The sequence below is a fragment of the Ascaphus truei genome, chromosome 6 (genome assembly GCF_040206685.1).
Source record: "Ascaphus truei isolate aAscTru1 chromosome 6, aAscTru1.hap1, whole genome shotgun sequence".
In the NCBI taxonomy this organism is placed as follows: domain Eukaryota; kingdom Metazoa; phylum Chordata; class Amphibia; order Anura; family Ascaphidae; genus Ascaphus; species Ascaphus truei.
In genome coordinates, this window is record NC_134488.1 from 45,673,411 (window position 1) to 45,699,623 (window position 26,213).

Below are 26,213 nucleotides of genomic sequence, written 5' to 3' on the forward strand. Positions count from 1 at the left end.
ACTTTAACTTCAATTATAGGCGAAAGCTGGTAAATTCCGAGCATTATTGAAATTCCTGCTCTCTGATTGGTTACAATTCCAGGCATTATCCAATCAGTAATGGCACGGAATTTTTGGCACCCTGCCAAGATTTTCAGCCAATCAGCTTTCAGTTTTCCTTCACAAAGAGTGACATTGGCTCTTAGACAAGGGAGGTGATTGGACGGAATGCACCAGCAAGGTACTGAATCCTCCCCCACCCAGCCTGCAGAGCTCCGCACAGGAGAGTGAGTGGAAAGGTTTGTGTGTCTGTTGAGTGTTTTGTGGATGTAAAGGGGCAAGCAGAGTGTTTTATTAGTATATGTGTGTGTCTTCTGTCGGTGTTTGTTTTGTGGGTGTAGAGGGGGCAGCAGAGTCTTGTTGGTGTGTTTCTGCTGTGTGTCTTTTGTTGGTGTAGAGGGGGAGCTGCAGTGTGTGTGTCTTCAGTGTGTGTTTTGTGGATGGAGGTGGTGCCGAGTGTTTTGTTGGTGTGTGTGTCTGCAGTGTGTGGGTTTACAGGGGACTGCGGTGGGTGTCGGGAGAGGGCTGCCGGTGTGTGTTTTGTGGATGTAGAGGTGGCAGAGTCTGTTTTGTGTGTATCTCTGCAGTGTGTTTTGTAGGTGCACAGGGGGGCTGCAGTGTGTGTTTTCTGGGTGGAGGAGGGGTGCAGAATGTTTTGTGTGTAGCACATGTATCCCCATCCTCTGTGAGATATGTGTCTACAGTGTAAGTGGTGCAATACCTGTGTCTCACAGGAGGTCTGAGCCTCCGCTGCAGGGAGCCTGGGGTGTACTCTGGAACAATCTCCGTCAGCGCCTCCACCTGTAACGGATCCTAATGTGTGGATTTGCCCGTTACAGGACCCATATACATATATAGGCATACATAGTTACATATTACATAGTTACATATTACATAGTTACATAGTAGATGAGGTTGAAAAAAGACGTACGTCCACCAAGTTCAACCTATGCTAAATTTAGACGACAGATACTTTATCCTATATCTATACTTACTTATTGATCCAGAGGAAGGCAAACAAAAACCCCCAGAGTCATATCATCCAATGATATCTCATAAGGGGAAAAATAAATTCCTTCCTGACTTCCATACATTCACACAATGAACACACAGGGTAACACAGAATAACAGTTTGCTGATAGCAACTTATATATGATGGCTATTGGTTACAGCTACCCACTTGCTATGCATGGCTGTAACCCGCCCACCAATGTTCCCCCACTCTGTTAACAATCCCCACAGTACCTTATGAGGCCCTCGGGCACTCTACCACATAAGTGTCCCCAAGGTTATAGCCCCCACTCCTTAGGCGTGATCAGCACCATCACTGTACAGTGTATGTTGGTGCACATGAGGAAGGTACCTGCCGGGTGTGTCCACACCCGGGCGACCTGGCTTGGTCTTGTGAATGATGGGATCCACGGATGCAGGACTGCAACCCGCGAAGCCTCCGCCTCTAGTTGGGTGGGTCCCGCGTGGATGGTACCACCTTAGTAGTGTCCTTGTTTGGTGTCTGGTCCCAGATCACCGTTGAGCAGGAGACGCCGTGTCCTATCTGTGTCCCTTACTCACACTGGTACTACAGGGGGCCGTGTCTCTATACTATGGGCCGGTCCCTGCAGCAACCACAAGCTGGGGGGAGTCGGGGCCTAGCTGGGGCCTAGGGGAAATATGGCCTAGTGCAGAGGGTCACTGACCCCTGCACACATACCTCTTACCCCTGTCCTGTCCCAGCACCGACTGACTTCCTGGTGCCAGCACGTGAAATGTAACTAACTCCTGCAGAGGAATCCTAAAGCCCTATTGGCTCTGCTGCAGCACGTGATGCGATCTCCCTAAGCATCTTGGGAGTTGTAGTTCCCCACAGAGCCTCTGTGTATTGCCGCCACGTGCGCGCTGTCTCCTGCACATGCGCGACAAGTAATGGCCGCCGGCTGATGCTCGGCGCTTGCGCGAACCTTGTGAAAGATGGCTGCGCCCTGGGAAGATAGCCACCGGAGCGTCCGGTGATGCGCTTGCCCCTGCAGCTTCCTGACACACAGCGGAGGTCCATCTCTAACGGAGGAAAGGGAGGTCCAGGGGGAACCCTGCTACATGTGTGTGTGTCTGCAGTGTGTATTTTGTGGATGTAGAGCTGGCAGAGTCTGTTGGTTTGTGTGTGTCTGCAGTGTGTGTTGTGTGGGTGTAGACGTGGGGCTGCAGTGTGTGTCTTCAGTGTGTGTTTTGTGGTTGAGGAGGGGTGCAGAGTGTTTTGTGTGTGTGTGTGTGTGTGTCTGCAGTGTGTGGGTTTACATGGGGCTGCAGTGGGTCTAGAGGGGGGCTGCTGGTGTGTGTTTTATGGATGTAGAGGGGGCAGCAGTCTGTTTTGTTGGTGTGTGTGTGTCTGCACTGTGTTTTGTGGGTATAGAGGGGGGCTGCTGTGTGTGTGTGTGTGTGTGTGTGTGTGTGTGTGTGTGTGTGTGTGTGTGTGTGTGTGTGTGTGTGTGTGTGTGTGTGTGTGTGTGTGTGTGTGTGTCAGTGCGTGTAGATGGTGGAGGAGGGCTGCAGAGTGTGTTTTGGTGTGTGTGTGTGTGTGTGTGTCTTCAGTGTGTTTCTGTGTTTTGTGTGTTTGTGGTTGTAAAGGGGGGTCTACCGTGTGTGTTTTGTGAGTGTAAAGGGGTGGCTGCTGTGTGTGTTTTGTGAGTGTAGAGGGTGGAGGAGGGCTGCAGTGTGTTTTGTGGGTGTAGAGGTGGGGGGATGCACAGTTCCCTAACGATGTGTTAAGTGCTGTTTTCTACCTTGCTGCGTTATTATAACGGGCGTTAGCACTAATGATATGCAGGAAAGGCTTTACCTGTAACAGCACAGATCCACAGAGCTCTTTTATAGTTACCATAGGGATTTAACAAGACGTTAGTTAGGTCAGATAAAGGTGGCGTTACTGACACCCAGACCCTGATACAAGTCTGTTACAGGGTCTGGGTAAGTGTGAGACCACAGTTATGTCTGATTTAACTATCATATTGTTATTTACTGAGTTATTTTCCTCTCCTGTTTATTATTCCTTTAAACACCTATTCGGGGACCTCTGGGTAAGGCAGGTTTAATGCCACGTTGTGAAGCTGATGCAAGGCAGTGCTAACTTCACATGGTGTTAAGCGTATGATAATGAGATCACTAACGCCCGTTGGTTTTGCATATAATTAGCTTTGTGCATACCTGTTAAACTCAGTGAAGCAAAAAGACGTTGCCTATAGTAGCTCAGATTTAATGGCCGTCTGAGGATCTACCCCTGAGAAAGTAGCACTTTGTTTTATTCTTTTATACAAATAAGTGGAAGGGGTTAACTAATGAGAGCTAACTAATGGTTAACTAATATGTAAGAAAAAAGGTAAATAATGCCGACAGCTTGACCTGTATTTTTAATTTTTTTATTTCACCAAAGGTCCAATATTGCCGTTGAAATTCCCAAAAACGTGGCCGTTGTTGACGTGATGCAGTGCCACGGTAAGTGTTCTCTGTAGTTTCTATAATTATAATAATAGCATGTTCTTGTATAGCGCTGCTAGTTTTACGCAGCGCTTTACAGAGACATTTTGCAGGCAAAGGTCCCTGCCCGTGGAGCTTACAATCTATGTTTTTTGGTGCCTGAGGCATAGAGAGATAAAGTGACTTCCCCAAGGTCATAAGGAGCCGACACCGGGAATTGAATCAGGTTCCCAGTCAATAAATGAAGAATTGCATTGTGAACTTGTGACTAGAGCCCTCCTTTGTACCTCTGCCCTAGAGGAGACCTGTGTTTTGAGGAATTTGTTTGTCTATGTTGTGTTGGCTGCACGAGCCGGATTCTCCTCGCCTGAAACTGTTTCCCCGCACGTTGGAACTGTATAGATTGGTTGGTAACTTGGTATTAAACCAAGCATAGAAATTACGAATATGTTGAATATTTTCTTACTATACACACTGTATTGTTTCAGGAAATTATACAGTTTCAAGACCAAAATGTGCAACCGGGATGTCTCCTCCGTTTCCTGGTGGCTATTTCTTGAAGGACTTCTGGACACCTTTGTTCTGTGACTTGTCTTCATTTGAACTTGTGTCTCGCACTGACACTTGTTTATCTGGGAAAAGGATTTATTTGATAGGCGATTCCACCCTTCGCCAGTGGGTCGATTACTTCCCCTCTCTTATGAGCTGTAAGTTTCTATTTTGTTTTTTTTTTAAGGGTTTCTGGACTGCTTTGTTAACTCTTTCAGTGCCCACGGGATCAGTAACACATTACAAAGCAAAGCCATGGGAGCTTTCAGTGACCTTACCGCTCAATCACTTAAATCAGCCATAACATGTCTTAGGGCAACGCTCTTCAACTCGGCCTGCAAGTGTCCATGATGTGACTGACTGTCTGCTCCTGCTAATTAGAAGGGGGAGGAAGGATGCTTTGCTCTAACTATGAATGTAGTATAAAACTTTCTATAATTGTCCTGGAACTAGATTCCATATTCCTCTGTCTCCCCTTTCAGTTTATGGGATTCATTTCTCCCTTGTTCAGTTGCCTGTTATTTCCCCTGTTCCAGCAGCTTGCTGCATGTGAAAGAGCAACATTTTGCTACACTTGTTGTTTACTTAGACATTTCAGTGAGTTGCTATAGCAACCTCAGCCTTTCCCTCAGATTGGGTTAGTCTGCCTTCTCCCCCTCTGCCTTGCCTACAGTTGGTCTGTCCCCAGGCTATCTTGCTATCCAGCATACACTGGCACTTACTTTTCCACCTCCAACACTGGCTGAGTGAGTACCCCTCCTGTAAATTGCTCTACTGGCAGGACTTATCCTTTTTCACCTTTCCCCACTATCAAGCACACTCCCCATAGAGACATTCTCTCCCAACACCATCATCCACAAGTGCCTTTGTTAATCCATGCTTTTTCTTAATAAAGTAAAGAAAGACAAAGAACTTGTTGTGCTTTTAAAAGGAACGAGTTGAACCTATCTGGGCTAATCATACTACACATGACCCTGGCCTCCAGAATAGTGAAAAGGAGGACCGTGTGCCTTACAGACACTTACTGTACAGGAGCTGCTACTCTAAGACTTTATGCTAACACAGAGCAGTCTCTGCAGACTGACAAGCAGCAAGCAGCTTACACTGCACATGCAGCTTTGCAGACAGAAAGTTCATAACACACAGAACCTTGATTGCCTTTCTCTGTCTGAGTTCACCCTCTGCACAGCTCCATAGTGAGGGATTATCATCTCACCTTACCCTGCGCACGTCCCCACGGTCAGTGCCACCAAGGGCCACGCCACCGGACACCCGCCAGGACACGGGTCAGAGCCACCGGACACCTGTGAGTACAGCTACCCCTACGCTGAACGCTGCAGGACACCGCTCGGCATGATCTGAGACAGTCGCCCATCGCTGACACAGGTAAAAGACCGCACGCCACACGCACTGGCTAAAGGCCTACACACCCCTACAGCAAGGCAGAACTCAGAGCCTCACCAGATATCACGCAGGAGAGTGATCACTCAGACACAGAGACCGCTGCGCAACTGCAACAGGCGCAGGCAGACGCAAGGCCTAAACGGACAGTCACACTGACACAAAAGGCCCGCGAAAAATATGAGATTGACATTGGAGCGCACCGCGCTAAATTACAGTTGGCCTGGGAAACAACCACACTGGGAATACGCAATGTTACTAGCGTTGGCAACTATGCGCAACAGCTCGAGCAGGCAATAACGCAATTAAGGACTGATCACTCACGTTATCAAGAGCTGTCAGAGGCATACATTACTTACCTGACCAGGGCCAACACCAGCGAAAGCCTACAAGAAAGAGACTTACAGAGTAACATTGACCTGACACGAGACAGCCACGTGCGAACCACTATCACGGAGGCTGAGATTAGGAGAAAGGACCTTTTGGTGGAAACCGCATCGCAACGCTCAAGCACATCCAGGCATTCATCAAGGTCAGCAAGATCAGCGCAATCTAACGTGTCCAGCGCTAGCGCAAGCGCTAACAAGGCGCGAGCCTCCGCAGAGGCCGCACATACCAGGGCTGAATATGGTCGGAGAGAGGCAGCCGTAAGGGCAGGAAGAGTGCGCATAGAAGAGGAGGAGCAGAACGCCGCCAATGCCACCGCACGTAAAAAGGCCGAACTGGACGCGTATCTAGAAGCTCTAAGCAAAGAAGAGGACGCCGCTGCCGCCTTAGCCCAAGCCGAAGTCTTAGAAACAGCTGCACGACAGGATGGCGGGGAGCAACCGTACAGACGGATAGCCTCAGAGGATCCAGTCCAACGCACTGAAGACTACGTGAGGAGCCTCTTCAGCATAAACACCAGCGCACCATCTCAACACGGAGGGAGTGACTCCACAGACACCGAAGACATGCTAGGTCCACGAGGAGAAGACGCTGCTCCGTCAATGGTACCTGCTGCCTGGGATAGCCACAGCCACAACAGTGATCCACACGCCAGCGCACACACGGATGCACCACAACAGGCTCGCAATCCAGGTACACCCACATGGGAGAACACAGCCCTCACACTGACCAGCAGCCATCACGCGTCCACGCCAAGGAAGAGGCGACCGCACGGACCCTCCCAGCAACTACCTCAGAACGGGACCAACACGCCGATGCCTCAGGCCTGACAGACATAGCCAAGTACATGATCCGGCGTGATCTGGTGCAAACAGGACTCATCAACTTTGACGACCGTCCTGAGAACTACCGGATGTGGAATTTCACGTTCAAGGACGCAATCAACAGCTTGGGCTTCTCAGCAAGGGAAGAGCTCAACCTGCTATTCAAATGGCTGGGAAACGAATCCAAGGAGCACGCAAAGAGACTTCGGACGGCAAACACGAACCACCCCCAAGTATGTCTTGACCTAGTGTGGGAAAGGCTAGAAGAGTGCTACGGTAGCCCCGAAGCAGTCGAGGATTCGCTCTTCAAAAGAGTCGACAGCTTTCCCAAGATCACAGCTAGAGATTACTCGAAGTTACGAGAGCTCAGAGACCTGCTGCAAGAGCTGGAGGTTGCAAGAAAAGATCATTCCCTAACAGGTCTCAATGTCCTAGACTCAGCTCGTGGAGTGAGACCCATCCTGGAGAAGCTACCCTTCAACCTCCAAGAAAGGTGGATTTCACAAGGCTCCAAATAAAAAAGGGAGAAGCAAGTCGCCCACCCCCCATTCTCAGTTTTCTTAAGCTTCATTCGCAAAGCAGCAAGGACGAGAAACGACCCCAGCTTCATCATAGGTGCGCAGACCACATCCAGTGCCAGCCACCCGAGGAACGAAAGGTCAGCAGCGAGATACAAGGATGCTAGAACACCCATCTCGGTCCACAGGACGGACGTGCCCCCTACAACCCACGCGAGTCCCGGCCAGGCGGCCGTCAATGACAAGAAACCAAGGGACCTTAACAAATAATGCCCTATACACAAAGGCCTCATCCGCTTAACAAGTGTATCGGATTAAGAACAAAGCCCATAGAGGAGTGAAAGAACTTACTCAGGGAATGGGGAGCTTGTTTCAAATGTTGTGCTTCCACAACTCATTTATTCAAGGACTGCAAAGAAGCTATGAAATGCACAGAGTGCGATAGCGACAGGCACATAGCCGCTTTACACCCGGAGGCTATGAAGCCCAAATAAAGCAAGGCCCCTAACCCTTCGACAAAGCAGGGCGGGGAGGAAGAAGAGGGAGATACACCCCCCACAACGTCGGTAGCGTCCAAATGCACAGAGATATGTGGAGAAAGAAGCGACGGTAGATCTTGCTCTAAAATATGTTTTGTAGCAGTGCACCAAGAGGGACAACCCCAAAGAGCTAAAAGAATGTATGCTATCATCGACGACCAGAGCAACCGATCGCTGGTCAGGTCAGAATTCTTCGACATGTTCAACATACAAGACATCGCTGCTCCTTACACTCTCAGAACGTGCGCAGGGCGAATGGAAACTACAGGGAGAAGAGTGAATGGCTACACCATATGCTCAATAGACGGCAAAGTGAAAATGCTCCTTCCCACACTCATCGAGTGCAATCACATGGCAGAAGATAGGAACGAAATTCCCACACCAGACGTGGCGCGACACAATCCCAATCTAAAAGCTATTGCCGATCGTATCCCACCACTAGACGAAGGCGCCCAGATCATGCTGCTACTTGCCAGGGACATCATGAGAGCACAAGGGACATCAAGATCCGCGAACAGCGAAACGGGGACCACAATGGCCCAAGCGCTCAAAGGCTCGATCTAGGATGGGTGGTAGTGGGAGAAGTATGCATAGACAGGATACGAGGACCCGACAACGTAGACGCCCTACGAACAAACTTGTTGGAGAACGGTCGTGCAACCCACTTCAAACCCTGTCCGAACCACTTCCAGGTCCACGAGAAGCTCGAGACCAAAAGGAAATATGGAGACGCGCTTGTGACAGAAAAATACATGGATGACCTAGTGTGTACAGCGTTCCAGACAACAAAGGACGACGACAAACAGGCGCCATCAATGGAAGATAAAGAATTCTTGAGGTTGATGGATAAGGAGATCTTCAAGGACAAATTAGACAGTTGGGTGGCCCCACTACCATTCCGCTCACCAAGAAGATACCTCCCAGACAACAGAGACCACGCCATGTCTAGGCTCGCTTCGCTTCGCCATAACCTACAAAGGAAATCGGAGACCAAGGAACACTTTGTGACCTTCATGCAGAAAATCTTCCACAGTGGTCATGCAGAGTTGGCGCCCCCACTGAGAGAAGGCGAAGAATGCTGGTACCTCCCGTCGTTTGGCATCTACCACCCCCAGTAACCTGGCCAAATTAGAGTGGTATTCAACTCCAGTGCTCAGCATCAGGGTGTCTCCCTAAACGATGTTCTCCTCACCGGGCCGGACCTGACGAACAGTCTTCTGGGAGTGTTGATCCACTTCCGCAAGGAGCCAATCGCCATAACAGCAGACATTCAACAGATGTTCCACTGCTTCCTTGTGCGAGAAGACAACCGTAACTACCTAAGATTCCTGTGGTACCAAGATGACGACATAGAAAATGAAATCATAGAGTACCGCATGAAAGTACATGTCTTCGGGAACAGCCCATCACCTGCGGTGGCTGCCTACGGCCTCAGAGGAACGGCTCAAGACGGAGAAGCAGAGTTCGGGAAAGACGCCAGGAACTTCGTCGAAAGAGACTTCTATGTGGACGACGGATTAAAATCAGTTCCCACCGAAGAAGAAGCCATAGATCTACTCAAAAGGACACAAAAGATGTTAGCAAACGCCAACCTAAGATTGAAAATAGCTTCCAATAGTGCCATAATGATGAAGGCGTTCCACGCAGATGATCACGCATACGATCTCAAGAATTTGGATCTGGGGACCGACACGCCTCCCATACAGCGGAGCCTGGGGATAAGCTGGAATCTTAAAACAGATACCTTTATGTTCCAGGTAGCCATCGAAGAAAACCCCTACACACGTCACGGAGTCCTGTCCACCGTTAACAGTATTTACGATCAGCTAGGATTCATAGCTCCTGTCACTATCCAAGGGAAGTCTCTTCTCAGAGAAATGTTCTTCGAAAAGCAGGAATGGGACACCCCACTACCTCCAGAAAAACGGAAAGAGTGGGAAACGTGGAAGTATTCCTTGAAGGCCCTTGAGCAACTTCAGATCCCACGCCCCTACTCACCTATATCTCTCACCGCCACACACAGCAAAGAGCTTTGCGTATTCTCAGATGCCTCCACAAAGGCCATAGCAGCGGTGGCCTACCTAAAAACCACGGACGTGGGTGGAAGTTACCATATCAGGTTCATCCTTGGCAAGGCTAGGCTGGCGCCACAACCCGACCATACTATACCCAGACTCGAGCTATGTGGTGCAGTGTTAGCAGTAGAACTGGCAGAGCTCATCAAAAACGAGATGGACTGCAAACCAGACGCTATCAGATTCTACACAGATAGCAAGGTGGTACTGCACCGACACACTTTATTCGAGCAAATACCCAGTATGTACCTGGCAGATACCTGGAATGCGCCGCTCCTCACCTCTGACAAGCCCCGTTGCGTTTGCCTTCCCAGCCTGGGTTCATGCCTGGCTGACGGGCGGCTGATCTGTTAAATGATAATGATTAGGATTTAATAGGCTGAAATGCTTCGCGTGTCTACCAGATGGCATAAATTCATGAATTGTAATGCAGTATATATATATATATATATATACTGTGCAGTATTGCAGCCAGCGGGAATAAAATGCTTCAATCCCTGCCTGGAAAATAACGCAATGCACTCGGGCAGAAAACAGTCACAAACCTCAATACACCCGGGTATACCCGAATTCGTGGGACTAGCCGAGCTCGAATAAAATGTGTCGCCAGTGTACTGGACTACATATGCAACAAGAAAAGAAGATTCTACGTATACGTGGCCAACCGTGTAGAAAGAATCTGGATGTCGACCCAGCATGGATTGTTAAAACCTTTTTAAGACCCATCACAGAGATTATGTGCCTAAATCGGACTATAAAAGGAAGAACTGACTATCAGTTCTGTGGACTCTGAGAGACATTGTGGTGCATCAAGCTAACCTAGAGCTGTGCATCCGCCTACCTCCCTTACCGAGATGGCAAAGGACTTCAAGCTGGTGGTACCGGCCGGTATCCCATCGTTATGTGGACATGAACTTTGCATTGTTATGTTGTTATATTGCACATATGTTCCACATATACCAAGAATATAGTGGTATCTCCAGATACCAGACGGGGAGTGTCCTGGAACTAGATTCCATATTCCTCTGTCTCCCCTTTCAGCTTATGGAATTAATTTCTCCCTTGTTCAGTTGCCTGTTATTTCCCCTGTTCCAGCAGCTTTCTGCATGTGAAATAGCAACATTTTGCTACACTTGTTGTTTACTTAGACATTTCAGTGAGTTGTTATAGCAACCTCCGCCTTTCCCTCAGATTGGGTTAGTCTGCCTTCTCCCCCTCTACCTTGCCTACAGTTGGTCTGTCGCCAGGCTATCTTGCTACCCAGCATACACTGGCACTTCCTTTTCCACTTTCAACACTGGCTGAGTGAGTACCCCTCCTGTAAATTGCTCTACTGGCAGGACTTATCCTTTTTCACCTTTCCCCACTATCAAGCACACTCACCATAGAGACATTCTCTCCCAACACCATCATCACAAGTGCCTTTGTAAATCCATGCTTTTTCTCAAATAAGTAAAGAAAGACAAAGAACTTGTTGTGCTTGTAAAAGGAACAAGTTGAACCTATCTGGGCTAATCATACTACACATGACCCTGGCCTCCAGAATAATAATTGAATAGAGTTGCCAACTAAGAATCAAAATGCAATTAGCTAGGGAATAGGTAGAGAGAGAACAGGAATCCTTTTTGTTGGTGAACTCTAAAAAGTAAGGAAGGTGCTATATAGGCTAACAATATCAGGCCCGCCAACAGGGTGGGTCTGCCGGGGTGGTGTCCCGGGCCTTCTGGCTGGGGGGGGGGCCTGGCCATTCCCCGACCTCTGGCCAGGCCCTGATGTTTGTTGCGGCCAGTCCCCCAGTGTGGTTCAGTCAGGCGCTTAGGTGCTCCCTCAATCCCCACGGCTAGGCTGGGGCGGGAGGTAGGCATGTGGGGGTGGGGTGGGTAGGTAGGCTCACGTGGGGGCGGGGGGCGGGAGGTAGTTACGCGGGGGGGTTGAGGTAGGCACACGTGGAGGGGGGACGAGTGGTAGGCACGGGGGGAGTGATGGGACCAGGGGGGTGGAGCGAGTCCGGCGGTTGTCGCGAGTGGGAATTCCTGCTCTCCTCGTGCGCTTCCCTCCTCGATCGGGGAGGGGGGTCAGGCAGGTGCGGTTCTCTCCCGGCGCTCCCCTGGTTACCGCAGCCATCCGCTGGTGACTGTTTGAGCGGGGGGAGGGGGGGGATGTTGGGGGTGCCACTTCCCACCTCCACATCCACTGCCTCCCCACTGCATCCACTGCCTCCCTTCTGCATCCACTGCCTCCCCTCCACATCCACTGCCTCCCCTCCGCATCCACTGCTTCCCCTCCGCATCCACTGCCCCTTCCGCATCTACTAGCCTCCCTTAACATCCACTGCCCCCCCTCCGCATCCACTGACCCCCTCCACATCCACTGACCCCCTCCCACATCCACTGACCCCCCTCCGCATCCACCGACCCCCCTCCGCATCCACTGACTCCCTCCGCATCCACTGACCCCCTCCGCATCCACTGCCTCCCCTCTGCATCCACTGCCTCCCCTCCGCATCCACTGCCCCCCTTCCTCATCCACTGACCCCCCTCCGCATCCACTGCCCCCCCTCCACATCCACTGCCCACCCTCCGCATCCACTGCCCCCCTTTTGCATCCACTGCCCCCCCTCAGCATCCACTGCCTCCACTCCGCATCCACTGCCCCCCTCCGCATCCACTGCCCCCTACGCATCCACTGCCCCCCTACGCATCCACTGCCTCCCTCCATATCCACTGCCTCCCCTCCACATCCACTGCCTCCCCTCCGCATCCACTGCCTCCCCTCCGCATCCACTGCCCCCCTCCGCATCCACTGCCCCAATCCGCATCCACTGCCTCCCCTCTGTATCCACTGCCTCCATTCTGTATCCATTGCCCCCCTCCGCATCCACTGCCCCAATCCGCATCCACTGCCTCCCTCTGTATCCACTGCCTCCCTTCTGTATCCACTGCCTCCCCTCTGTATCCACTGCCCCCTCTCCGCATCCACTACCCCCCCTCCGCATCCACTAGCCCCCCTCCACATCCACTAGCCCCCATTCCGCATCCACTAACCCACTCCGCATCCACTAACCCCACTCCGCATCCACTAGCCCCCCTCTGCATCCACTGCCCCCCTCCGCATCCACTAGCCCCTCCTCCGCATCCACTGCCCCCTCTCCACATCCACTAGCCCCCTCCGCACCCACTAGCCTCCCTCTGCATCCACTAGCCTCCCTCTGCATCCACTGCCTACTCCGCATCCACTGCCCCCTCTGCATCCACTGCCCCCTCTACGCATCCACTGCCCGCCCACCGCATCCACTGCCCGCCCTCCACATCCACTGACTCCCCTCCACATCCACTGCCCCCCTCCGCATCCACTGACACCCCTCCGCATCCACTGCCTCCCCTCCGCATCCACTAGCCCCCCTCCGCATCCCCTAGCCCCTCACCGCATCCCCTAGCCCCCTTCTGCATCCACTAGCCTCCCTCCGCATCAACTAGCCCCCCTCCGCATCCACTAGCCTCTCTCCGCATCCACTGCCCCCCCCCCCTCCTGACACCATCTCCAAGGTAAGTATGAATATTATATGTATTGGGGTGGCGGGTGTATTTTGTATATGTATTGGGGAGGTGGGGGTATTTTGTATATGTATTGGGGTGGTTGGGGTACTTTGTAAATGTATTGGGGAGTTAGGGATATTTTGATTATGTATTGGGGTGGTGGGGGTATTTTGTAAATATATTGGGGTGGTGGGTGTATTTTGTAAATGTATTGGGGTGGTGGGGGTATTTTGTATATGTATTGGGGTGGTGGGGGTCCAAATTTATTGGGGCCACCCACCCACACAGTAATCTACGCACCCACCCACGCAGTCAGTCACCCACCCACCCAGTCAGTCATGCTGTTGGAGGCCTTCAAGGTACGTGAGCTTCCTGTTACCCTGGGAGTCGGAGGCCACCGCTTTTAATGGTAAGTAATATATTGAATGTTTGTAAATGTCTCTTTTTACAGATTTCTTCATTGGATGTGTTTTTTGATTTTTTGGAGGAGGCACATTGACTGATAATATATTAATCTGTACCACTTTAGGGTACAGATTAATACATTATTATGACAATATTTGGGGGGCATTTGTGGCTTGGTACTGCTGCGGCCAAGTTTATTCGAGCATTTGCCCGTTCTTGGCCGCAGCAGTAGCCTGGCGCGCGCCCGAGAGTGACGGGCGCGCGCCGAAGCAGCGGAAGAGCGCCCTCCGATCGGGGCGCTCTCCCTACCGCTCTCCCTACCGCTGCCGGGTCCGCCGGGTCCCCCGGAACCCCCTGCCGCCGTCCCGCGACGCGCGTGCAGGGGGCGCAGGCTCCCGAAGACGCGTGACCGCGCGTCTATGACGCGCGGAACGCCGAGGGGCGGCCACTAGCAAGCCGGGAAATCTCCCGGCTTGCGGATCTGGCCGCACTGCAATTAAGTGTGTCGGCAGTGTATTGCTGTTGTTTTTTTTTATTTCAATTTCTTATGTGGATGTGATTGTTTGTTTTTTTCCTGCTTAATGGTAATAACATGTTTGCGATTGGTGTTCGTTTGTAGTTAATGTTGTATTATTTTAGCTAATGCGTTTTATGGTTATTTCAGATATTGTTTGAATTTATTTCTTTGTCTTTTAATGTTTACATTCATTAATTTTGTAGTAATTCATTGGTTTGATTGGTTAGTGTTACTATTCATTTTAAGTTGGTTTAGGAGTTAATTGGTTTCATTGGTTAATGGTTTAATTAATTCATTGTTGATGTTGTTACAGCTTGTATTCATTGGATTAGCTGGCTACTGTATTTATTTACTTTATTTAGTCCCCTGTCTATCATCTTTTCTGTGGCCCTATCAGTATAAGTCCTGTTAGACACAGGCACTGTGGGGGATAAGCTCTCTCATGGAGGCTTAGCTTGTTGTTGCAGCCTGGATGAACTGTTGCTGTATCCAGTGGTGGGCCTAACAACAACCAGAGAGTGTGATCCCTGGGGAGGATACTGGCTGGGTCACATGTAAATGATGTGATACCCGTCAGTATCAGACCTGCCCTGTTATGGGGCAGGGTTAAAAGCCCCTCCCCTGGGGTACATAAGCTGACACTTTTCCAGAAGTTCTCAGGACCTTCTGTTCAACCTCACAGGTATGCACCAGCACCAGAAACACCGGTAGCTATATGATCTCACTTAGGGTGGGGGGAAAGTGCTACACATGTAAAAAGAATCATTTGTAAAAAAAATCCGCCCCCTGGGATTGCCTTTTTAAGTGTCTTCCTCCATTGCTCTACATAATGGTTTTCCATTTATCTTTCTTTCTAGCCCTGAAGTTTTTTAACCTCCATGAAAGTGGTTGGGAAAGTCAATCCCTACAGCTGGACACGAGCAAGAATATCTATGTCCATTGGGAGAAGCATAGATACCCGTTTCTGCTTGAAACTTTCTACACAGTTAAAAGCTACAGTTATGTTGCCCGACAAATTGACCATCTGCCTGGTGGTTCTGACACTATAATCGTCTTCACTTTGGGACACCACTTCCGACCCTTCCCCCTATCACTGCTCATCAGAAGACTGCTGAACGCACGCAAGGCCGTGGAACGCATCTTGCTGCGCAGTCCTGGCACAAAGGTTGTCTTCAAAACGGAAAACACAAGAGAGCTTAACAGCAATGTTGAGAGGTTGAGCGACTTCCATGGCTACATTCAATACTTTGTAGCCAAGACCGTCTTCCAGGGTCTAAACATCGGTATAATTGATGTGTGGGACATGACCAATGCTTTTGATTTATACAGTCTCCACCCAGCAGACCACGTCTTGAAGAATCAAATCAATCTGTTTTTAGCCTATGTTTGTTAAATCCTATGCAGCAACCTTTTGTAAAGACATTAACAATCTGATTGTCTTTCTTAGACTAATGTCACCATTCTAAAAGCAAAGATGGGTCTTCTATTTCTTCCTTGGACATTCATGCCACATTGTATTTCTTCAGGGCCTCTTGCATAGGGGAATGTTTGTCAATCAAGTGTTTTGTTTACCCCTACGCACCCTATCCTTATCATAGAGACAATATAGGTAAGGATAGTGGGATACAAGGGGGCTTTTCCTCTGCAAACTCCATGCAGTGATATCACAAAAGGAATCAGCTAGAGGAAATGAAACTGCTGTAAAGTCTCAGCTCACCATGTTTCCAAATTAACTTAAAAACGGATTTAAAAATACTTACAGTATTAGTACCAGATTTGGGTAAGAAAAAACTGGACTAGTATTTATGCCCAAAACATCACTAGATTTATAAAAACATCCTAAGAAAATCAATGGCTTTCCCCCCTAATGACTCTGGTGCTGTTTGTGCAATACTTTTGCCTCTGTTTTGCAGCTGGGGGGCTCGAGTCAAGAAAGTCACAAATATGTAAGGCCTGGGCAATGGATCTCAAGTGGATTTTTCCTCAACAATGACCAGTAACTTTATCCATACAGTAGATTACTCCTTCCGTATACCAGATTTATTTCACTACATCTCAGAGTCCCTGTAGAATATTTCACTTTCATTAAACCTTTTTACACTATTACTAGTAATCAATATGAAATTCACCTGATCACCTGTATGGGAGAATAATATTTTCACATCATTTTCTACGTATAACAATGACCAGGCTTTTGGTTTCCGTAGCTATAAGTAAAGTTGTGCTTTTGTATAAGTGGTGTGTGTGTGTGTGTGTGCGTGCGTGCGTGCGTGCGTGTGTGTGTGTGTGTGTGTGTGTAGTTTTTTCTTCTTTAAACTTTGCCTCGCCTTATTGAAATGCTGACAGTGTTCTCTCTTTGTTTTAGCAGAGCCCCTCGCTTTTTCCTTATCTGGTAACTCCCTCTTGTAGAGTCCGGCGAGAGTGGTCCAGCTGTTGGCCTTGGGATGGTGGGTGGGAGATGAGTGAGCCATGCATCATATTGTTTTCTTTTTCTTGCTTAGTCAGCTAATATATATATTATATATGTAACTATGTAAAAGCAAGATAAGAAGTGAGATGCCCATTGAAGTCTTATGCACTGACATTGTAAAATTGGGTATGCACACCTTTTTTGGGCTATACAAGTGACTACTTAGAGCTTATACCTCAGTGCATTCATGAAAGATGACAGAGATCTTTAAAATTCAAAAATACAAAGTCTCTTCTTCCAAATTTACAATGTTCTTTAATTTTTCCTCTTCGGACTGGCTGTCTCTTGGACATCTTGGCCTTTAAAGAAAGAGACAATATTCAATATTAATAATCGCATATACATAGTAGTGGAGTCTGGTTGAAAAATATTTTTTTAATTTTTTTTTAGGTTGCCATTCTCTGACAATGTGGTTATCTGTGCCCCATGGGGGGCATAGGTTACCACAGTGACAATCAATGGGTTTATTGCCTACTGTGTGTTGTAATGTATAGTAATGTATAGTAATGTACATTTTATCTTATTGTGTATTTATATTTTTTCAACAAAAATGGGCAAAACCACTATTAGTCATATTTGGCTACTAGTGCTTTTGCACATTTGTATGTCTGGGGATGGGGGATGAAGGTAGTTGCCCCAGGCAGGCTGGTTAGGACTCCCGGTGGGTAGCAAGGGGGGGGGGGTAATCCCTTAATTACCATAGCTGTTAATAACTGCTAAGGTAATTAAGGGGTTACTGGCCAGTAGTTAGTTTTTTAAGTGAAACTTCTTTGTTGGCACCTACCAAACAAAAATCTCCCTTGCAGAAAAATGCCTTCATGGTGACGGAAGTACAGACAGGGAAGTGACATCACTTCTGGCAAAAGAGGCTGTCGGCAACGTCAGTGTTGGCAGCTCGGCGCACATGTGCAGAGGTCTCCCACGCTCGGTGCATATGCCAGAGGCCTCCCGCACTTGGCGCACAGGCACAGATGCCTCCGGTGCTCAGCACACATGGCGCGCATGTGCTGAGGCCTCCAGCACTTGGCGCACAGGCACAGATGCCTCCAGTGCTCAGCACACATGCACAGAGGCCTCCAGCACTTGGCACACATGCACAGAGGCCTCCGGGCTCAGTGCGCATGTGCAGAGGCCTCCACAGCAGCAACATGGACACACAAGAGAAACAAACACACAGAGACACACACACAGAGAAACACACACACAAAGAGAAACACACACACACATAGAAACACACACACAAAGAAACACACACACACACAGAGACACACACACACAGAAACACACACAGAGAAACACACACACACAGAAACACACGCACACACAGAGACACACACAGAGAAACACAAACACACACACAGAGAAACACACACACCGAGAAACACACACACAGAAAAACACACACACAGAGAAACACACACACAGAAACACACACACACACAAACACAGAAAAGGAATTCACAGTTACTATAAATATAGAAGTGCAAATAGTAAAAATAGGGGGGGGTGTTCCAGGCATGCGCGTTTTAAGTCACACTTCTTTGCGTTTTATCACTGAAATTTTGTTTTGATTTTTCATTAAAAACATCACCATCACGAATACAATTTCTGTAACAAAACAGTGACAAAAGACAAAGAAGTTTCACTTACAATGCGCGTGCTCGGCACACGCACTCTTATTTATTTTTACTTTACTTTACTGTCACTGCCCACGGAAAATGAGGAGAGGACCAGGAGGCCGAAGATGAAGTGTTGAGATTAACCATTCACAAAGACATCCTAAGAAAGTCAGTGGCTTTTCCCCCTAATGACTCTGATTCTGTTTCTGCAATACTTTTACATTCAGGCTGAGATTAATCATCTCCCCCCCGGACTCAGTAGCTGCACATATATTTTCCCTGTCAAGCTATTAGACAGGGAAACCACCCCTGTCACGGTTATGAAAAGGGAATGTGTGTGTAGGGGGGCTGGACCGTGTATGGGTGTGTAGCAGGGTTCCCCCTGGCTCCCCCCTTACCTCTGCAGGAGAACGGAGACCCCCACGGCTTGTCGGGGACCTTTGGGGGCGAGCGCATTGCCGGGGGCGCCTGCAACATCTGTTGCAGGGTGCCACCATGTTTACAGTGATCGCGCATGCGTGGAGGTTCAAGTATGCGCAGAAGGTGTCCGGCGGCCATGTTGTGGTTGGCGTGAGGTTCGCGCTTGCGCAGATGCGGCGAGTCACAGTGCAGGGTCTTCCCGAGCTCATGCCTGCGCAGGAGAGTCAGCGGCGGCCATTACAGACTCGTGCACGTGGCCCCAGTAGCACAAAGGTCCGCAAGAGACTACAATACCCAGAAGCCACTGCGGCTGCTAACCACCTGATGCCAGGGAGCCAATCAAGTGGCCAGATCTCCTGCAGGGAGAGAGATACATTTTGCGCGCTGAGGGCTTGCAAGTCAGTTGGTGCTGGGACAGAGTAGGGGGAGATTGTATGTGAAGGGAGCAGGTGGCCCCTGCACTAGGCCAGGTTACCCCCTAGGCCCCAGCTAGGCCCTGAGTTATACCATAGTTTGTGGTTGCTACAGGGACAGGCCCTTAGGTAGGGACCCTGCCCCTTTAGTTGTTAGTGATATTCAGGAACACAGCTACTACGCTGCGCAGCCCTGATCATTGGGTCTGGGATCAGACCAACTACTCAAGATAAGAGACTATCTTCATGGTGGGACCATCTGGCGGGACATCACCCCACACAGAGGCGGATTCATTGCGGGATCAGCAGATCCACTCTGTCTTACTTTCAGCGCGCCAGGGTGTGGACACACCTGGCAGGTACCTTCACCATACACCAAGTGCACCAACCCTCATCCCAACATAGTGGGCAGCGCTGTCTCGCACTGGGGTGGGTGGGGGACTCTTGGGACACTTGGGTATAGGGTGTGGGCTTATGACCCAGTGAGGTCAGTGTTACAGGGTGACACTAATGTAATGTTGTTATGTTGTATTCTGTTCTGCATATACAGTAAACTGTTTATATATACTTTGGTGTATGTGGTTACCGTACATGGGTCTGTGTCAGGGGTTATTCTACACTCTAGGATCCTGCACAGGTGGAGGCGCTGTAAGTACGTTCCAGGATACACCCCAGGCTCCCAGTGGCGGAGGTTCAGGCCACCTGTGAGCCGGACAGGTAATGCACCACACCTGGTAATGCATGTAGAAGGAGGTGGGGACTGAACTGTGTGTGGAGGAAGATGGTTGGGCTCTGAAACAAAGCCATTTTTTTTGTTGAAAATGTTAAGTTTTAAGGAGAATATTGAACCAATTCCACAACTACTGTATCTCAAATTCAACACACACATGTGGATTGGCATCCCATCACGTGAATTGTACTCACATCTCTCTGTGCCTCCATTGGTCATCCGGATGTTATTGATGCTCTTACAAGGAATCTCTCCTCCTCCTCTACTGCAGGCTGATTAATGATAACTCATCCTAGCTTCAGCATTTATAGCTCTTCAACATTCAGTGTATTATGATGTCCCGATGAGCTCATGTGACCTCACAATGCTGTAGTCAGCTGCCTGGCTATCTAAAAAAGCAGACAGGATTTTGACCAATGAGTGATGACTACTCAAGACAAATGGTACCAGCTGCAACTTAGCCACACCCTCTCATTCTGATGTCACTGATGACCTCATAGTATTCTGGCCTCAATCTTCTGCTCAATTGCGTTTCCTACTTTATGAATTAAATACAAATAGCCGTGTTTGTCCAGTTATAAATGAGTACTTCAGTATTAGGTGATCATTTTTTATTTGGACTAACAATTGGTATTGTATGAATAATGTCAATTGTTAGTCCAAATAAAAAAGTTACCACCTAATACTGAAGTACTCATTTATTTTGCACTATCCCTACTTTAATAACCCTGAGTACTCGTAAAGGTATCTACTGTATAAAGGGTTTTCAAAATAGATGTTAGGTGGCTAGTTAGATAAAAAAATATAGGATAAGAAAGTATTACCACAATATAAACCACAATATTGCAAAGTGTAAGTAAACAAATCGGATAAAAAGAACAATTCAATATTGGATATGTATAGTATCTATTAGTAAAATGAAACCGATTTACTTATTAATAAGGTACTGTAAATAAATGAGTAGGATAAATACTGATGTGTAATACAGAGGTGAATTACCTATGGCAAATGACCTATAGTTAGTAATGAGGAAGTCTCTGACAATGAGTGGTGATACCAAATCATGGGTTTGTAATGTTAAAATAAATGTAATGTGTGTGGACTGATGTAAAATAAAAGGGGACACATATATAAGGCACAAAAATGGACAGTGACTGGAAAAACCAGCTAATAATTGGATACATAAATAGGTTGGTAGCTATATATTGCTAAAGCAGACAACCGTCCCAAGTACAGCAATCACTGTACATGATTGGTGATAAACCTGTGTGCAACTGTATGGAAAAAATGTGACATGCAATAAAAGGCAAAGTAAATGACATAAAAACACACAGAACTGAACCATGCAGCATGAAGCATACAGCTCTTATGCAGACAATTAGCTCCCCCTAGTGGTGAAAAATCTCAGAATCAGCAGTTCTGCAGGGAATCAGCTGATAGTGACAGAAATGCAGTTGGATCACAGATCTGAAGCTGAAGCTGCAAGCAGATAAATAAACCCGGCAGAGCAGGGGAAATGACACAAGAAGACGCTGATGCCAACGGCACAATCTTACATAAAAATGTGCATGGACACATCTCAAAAATGTCACACGGTTGTGCTTGGGAGCCTGAACCGTGAAAAAATGGATGACGGAAGGTGGATGTACGGTAGATCCTACAGCTAAAAAGCAGAGCAATCACCTAGATCCACCCTAAATATAGGGATAATCCGTGACATCCGGGACTGGCAGGTAGGTGGGAATCCCTGCAAAGTCCATAGAGTATGATTTCTCCGAGATACATGTACAAAAACTAATAACTCAAATCACCCTAGGTATAGGGATAATCCGTGTAAGGACAGGTAGGGGGGTATACCTAAAGAGTTCCTACCGCTTGCAGAGGTCATGGCTACAAATATGTATCCAAACACAACCTTAAAAAAACCCTCTAATGTAAGGTGTGAGGAAAATTAGCCTATGGTAAAGCCCATTATGTAACGCTTATGCTCACCACAAACCTGGACCAGACCGCAGGGCTGAGGTGGGGATGTGAAAACACCGACCGTAGACCATGAAGCAGGGTTCGGGTTGCGTAGTTCGTAGTCGTGCGTAGCCGGGTCAACATTGAAGAAGACAGAGTAGCCCCTAGGCATGCTGGGGTCAAGGCAGGTGGCACAGCAGCAAAGGTCGAGGTCACAGGCAAAAATTAAGCAACAGGAAAAACTTCAGCGAAGGTGCTTCAGCACAGGTGCTGCAGCGCAGTGGGTACAGGAATGGGGAACAGGAACAGAGTGGAAGGAAGGCCACGGGAAAAGCAAGAGTGCAGACATGCCACAGGAAACACTGAGGAACAGTGAAGGCGCTTCAACGCGGAGAAGGAAAAGTCTGCCAGGAACTAGGAGAAGAGGACAAGGCATTAGAATACCAAGTCAGGCCAAACAGGACTGCTTGTGGCAAGCACAGTTACTTGGAGAAAGTATTGTTCAGCCCCTTCCTGGGGGAAGGGCAGGCACTAAGTAGCATGGGCAGCCAATAGGGGCAGGGCTGTCTTGAAATCAAACAAACTGCCGTGTAATTGCAGGAGCAGGTGGTTCTGACTGTTCAGTGCAAGGAGGGATTTGCCTGGAACTCTATAGCCCTGTAAGAGTGATCCAGCCAAACCCAGGACCGGATTCCTTACACATTGGTACAGACAGTGTATGCGCTGATGAAGGGAAAAAAGGCGCCAACATTGGTAAGCATGTATACTCCGCTTCCTGGTTCAAGGTGTCCTGGTGTAGACCTGACACTGACGATGATTATGTCAGCGTGTGTACCCGACGTACGTTTCGCTTAGGCAATAGATAGCTTTCTCAAGGGTAAGTTCCTCCCTCATGAAGGCATTGGTTTAAATACCTGTGCAGGTAAAGAGGAGTCCAGTAAAACGTAACCCTACTGTATGTTTCTTGGTTAAAGTAGAGAACGGCTCAGTCTAATTGAATCGCAAGCCCCCTAGAGGGTGCAGTGGAATCACTGTGTACAACCTTAACAAAGGAATTGATTGAATTTCATATTAAATGAAGCCTGGAGGAGGAATTTATGTCGGAATAGAATGACTATTTACAGAATTGGTTTATATAAAATAACTGAATAAGCAATTGTACACATGAGACACCAGTTACATAACGGGTACGCACGCTGACGTCATTGGCCCCTATGAGTTTCTAATCCTTTTTCAATGTTACTAACATGTTCTAGTATATGGGTTCCAAAAGGTGTTTACCTACAGTATGAGCAATGTATTGCAGTTTACATCTGCATTCTTTAAGACAGACTACATATTCAGTCCTACAATTGTTCAATAACGTCCAAAATGATTCACATTAAAATATTTTTTACTAACTTCTGAATGGAAATGTTATTTTCAATTAAATTTGCATGCTTTACACTGATTATATTTAAAGAAACTACCATTTTTATCCCTTGACATTCTTAGATTTTTGCAACATACTGCACAGTAGTCGGAGATAGTAGTTTCAGATTAGCTTAACATAAGGTGATCGTCATGAAAACGCATGCATAGCGATCGTCGGCACAACAGTATATGAGACAGATGTGTGCATAGTCATCATAAACATATTATACATAAAAGACCTAATAAACATACAAAGTTTATACACATATCATAAAAAAACTAAAATAAATCACAAAATACATATATAAAACTAAGGAGAGAGCCTTACAATATAATAGAACAATATAAAGACAATAGTCAATATCATCTAAAGGAGAGAGAAAGGGAGGCAAAAAAAAACATTGGGGGAAACCACCATATAGTATAGTATTAGTATAATATTAGAGCAAATGGTATAGAGAAAGGCTTTTAAGCCCAAACATTAATTTTATAACCACAACAAGTTTCATTTGAAAACACTTCATGGCAGAAGATATTAAAAAAGTATATACAGAAATCCATCCTCATTTTGTCAAAAATAGACACAACTGGATGAAAAAATGGCAATGAAATGATGTGGAGTATATACATATCATTGTAGTTTTATCAACAGACTGCAATGAAAGTAGATCTGTCAAAGCATAACTAGAGCATATAACTCATTGAACAGAGTGCAGAGGAATCTAACAGCAGGACATGGGGCAAAAGAACAGAACATCAGGATCGGGTCGCTACAGAGTGGACTACAGAGGAAGTTCAATTTATGAGTGATAACATATCTATATCCTCATTAAGAATGAGGCTGCGGCCACGCTGCCGCTGAGCTCGCTCATGCTTGAGAGCGGTGAAGTCACCAGCTCTCCAAGCATTAGCGATCGCTGTCCTGTAATAACTTTAGAGCAGGAGCGGGGGGCGTGGCTATTACGGGAGGGGTGTGTCCTTGGCTGGATCGGGGCTGTGTCTGTGTCTGTATCTGTGTCTGTATGTGTGTCTGTCTCTGTGTCTGTGTGTGTGTCTCTGTGTGTGTTTCTCTGTGTGTGTGTCTGTCTTTGTGTGTGTCTCTGTGTCTGTATCTGTGTCTGTCTCGGTGTGTCTGTGTGTGTGTGTCTCTCTGTGTCTGTCTCTGTGTGTGTCTGTGTGTGTGTGTCTCTCTGTCTGTGTGTGCCTGTGTGTGTCTGTGTGTGTGTCTCTCTGTGTGTCTGTGTGTGTGTGTCTCTCTGTCTGTGTGTGCCTGTGTGTGTCTGTGTGTGTGTCTGTGTGTGTGTCTGTGTGTGTGTTTCTCTGTGTCTGTCTCTGTGTGTGTCTGTCTGTCGGTGTGTCTCTCTCTCTCTCTGTATGTCCGTGTGTCTGTGTCTCTCTGTGTGTCTGTGTGTGTGTGTGTGTGCCTCTATATGTGTATATGTGTGTGTCTCTCTGTGTGCCTCTGCGTGTGTGTCTGGGTGTGTGTATGTCTGTGGTTGTGTGGGAGTGTGGGAGTGTGGGTGTGTCTGTGGTTGTGTGGGAGTGTGGGTGTGTCTGTGTTTGTTTGTGTGTATGTGTGTGTGTCTATGTGTGTCTCTTTGTGTGTGTGTCGCTCTGTGTCCCTCCATTTTCTCTCTACCACCTCTCCCCCCCCTTCCCTTCCCCCCTCTGCCCCCCCCCCTTCCCTTCCCTCCTCTCCCCCCCTTCCCTCTTCTCTTCCCCCCTTCCCTCTTCTCTTCCCCCCTTCCCTATTCTCTCTCCCCCTTCCCTCTTCTCTCTCCCACCATCCCTCCTCTCTCTCCCCCCCTTCCCTCCTCTCTCCCCCCCTTCCCTCCTCTCCCTCTCCCCTCCTCTCTCCCCCCTTCCCTCTTCTCTCCCCCCCTTCCCTCTTCTCTCCCCCCTTCCCTCTTCTCCCCCCCCTTCCCTCTTTATCTCCCCCTTCCCTCTTCTCTCTCCCCCCTTCCTCCTCTTTCTCACTCCCCATTGCTCTCATCCCACTCATTGCTCTCTCCCCCCCTGCTTTCTCTCCTCCCCCCCTGCGCTCTCTCTCTCTCTCTCTCTTGGCCCCTCTCTCTCCCCCTCTCCTCCCCCTCCCCCCTCTCCCTTCCCCTCTCTCTCCCTTCCCCTCTCTCTCCCCCCCTTCCCTCTTTTCTCCCCCCTCTCCCTTCCCTCTCTCTCACTTCCCCGCTCTCTCCCCCCTTCCCCTCCTCTCCCCCCCTTCCCTCCTCTCCCCCTTCCCTCCTCTTTCTCCCCCCCCATTGCTCTCTCGAACTCATTGCTCTCCCCCCCAATTGCTCTCTCCCCCCTATGCTCTCTCCTGCCCCTCTGCTTTCTCTCCTGCCCCCATGCACTCTCTCTCCCAGCCCCCCCTCTCTCTCCCTTCCCCTCTCTCGTTTCTCTCCCACCTTGCTTTCTCTCCCCCCTTGCTGTCTCTCCACCCTTCCCTCCTATCTCTCCCCCTTCCCTCCTATCTCTCCCCCCTTCCCTCCTCCCTCTCCCCCTTCCCTCCTCCCTCTCCCCCACCCCTCCTCTCCTCTCCCCCACCCCTCCTCTCTCCCCCCCTGCGCTCTCTCTCTCTCCCGGCCCCCCTCTCTCTCCCGGCCCCCCTCTCTCTCCCGGCCCCACTCTCTCTCCCTTCCCCTCTCTCGTTTCTTCTCCCCCCCCTTGCTGTCTTTCCCCCCTTCCCTCCTCCCCTTCCCTCCTCTCTCTCCCCCTTCCCTCCTCTCCCCCTTCCCTCCTCTCCCCCACTTCCCTCCTCTCTCCCCCCCATTGCTCTCTCTCCCCCCAATTGCTCTCTCTCCCCCCCCATTGCTCTCTCTCCCCCCCATTGCTCTCTCTCCCCCCCCATTGCTCTCTCCCCCCTTCTCTCTCTCCCGCACCCCCCTGCTCTCTCCCCCTTCTCTCTCTCCCCGCACCCCCCCTGCTCTC

At 48.7% G+C, this 26,213-nt stretch overlaps 1 protein-coding gene across 2 annotated transcripts in view; it reads left to right on the plus strand.

Moving 5' to 3' along the window:
• Nucleotides 1–18,181, plus strand: part of LOC142496965 (NXPE family member 1-like) — a 55,895-nt gene extending 37,714 nt beyond the window's left edge. For both annotated transcript variants that reach the window (XM_075604101.1, XM_075604100.1), the window contains 3 exons: nucleotides 3,464–3,525; nucleotides 3,996–4,214; nucleotides 15,116–18,181. In XM_075604101.1, the coding sequence (XP_075460216.1) occupies nucleotides 3,464–3,525; nucleotides 3,996–4,214; nucleotides 15,116–15,651 (817 nt within the window). In that variant the 3' untranslated portion in view covers nucleotides 15,652–18,181. The remainder of the gene's footprint in view (nucleotides 1–3,463; nucleotides 3,526–3,995; nucleotides 4,215–15,115) is intronic.
• The last annotated feature ends 8,032 nt before the right edge of the window (nucleotides 18,182–26,213 follow it).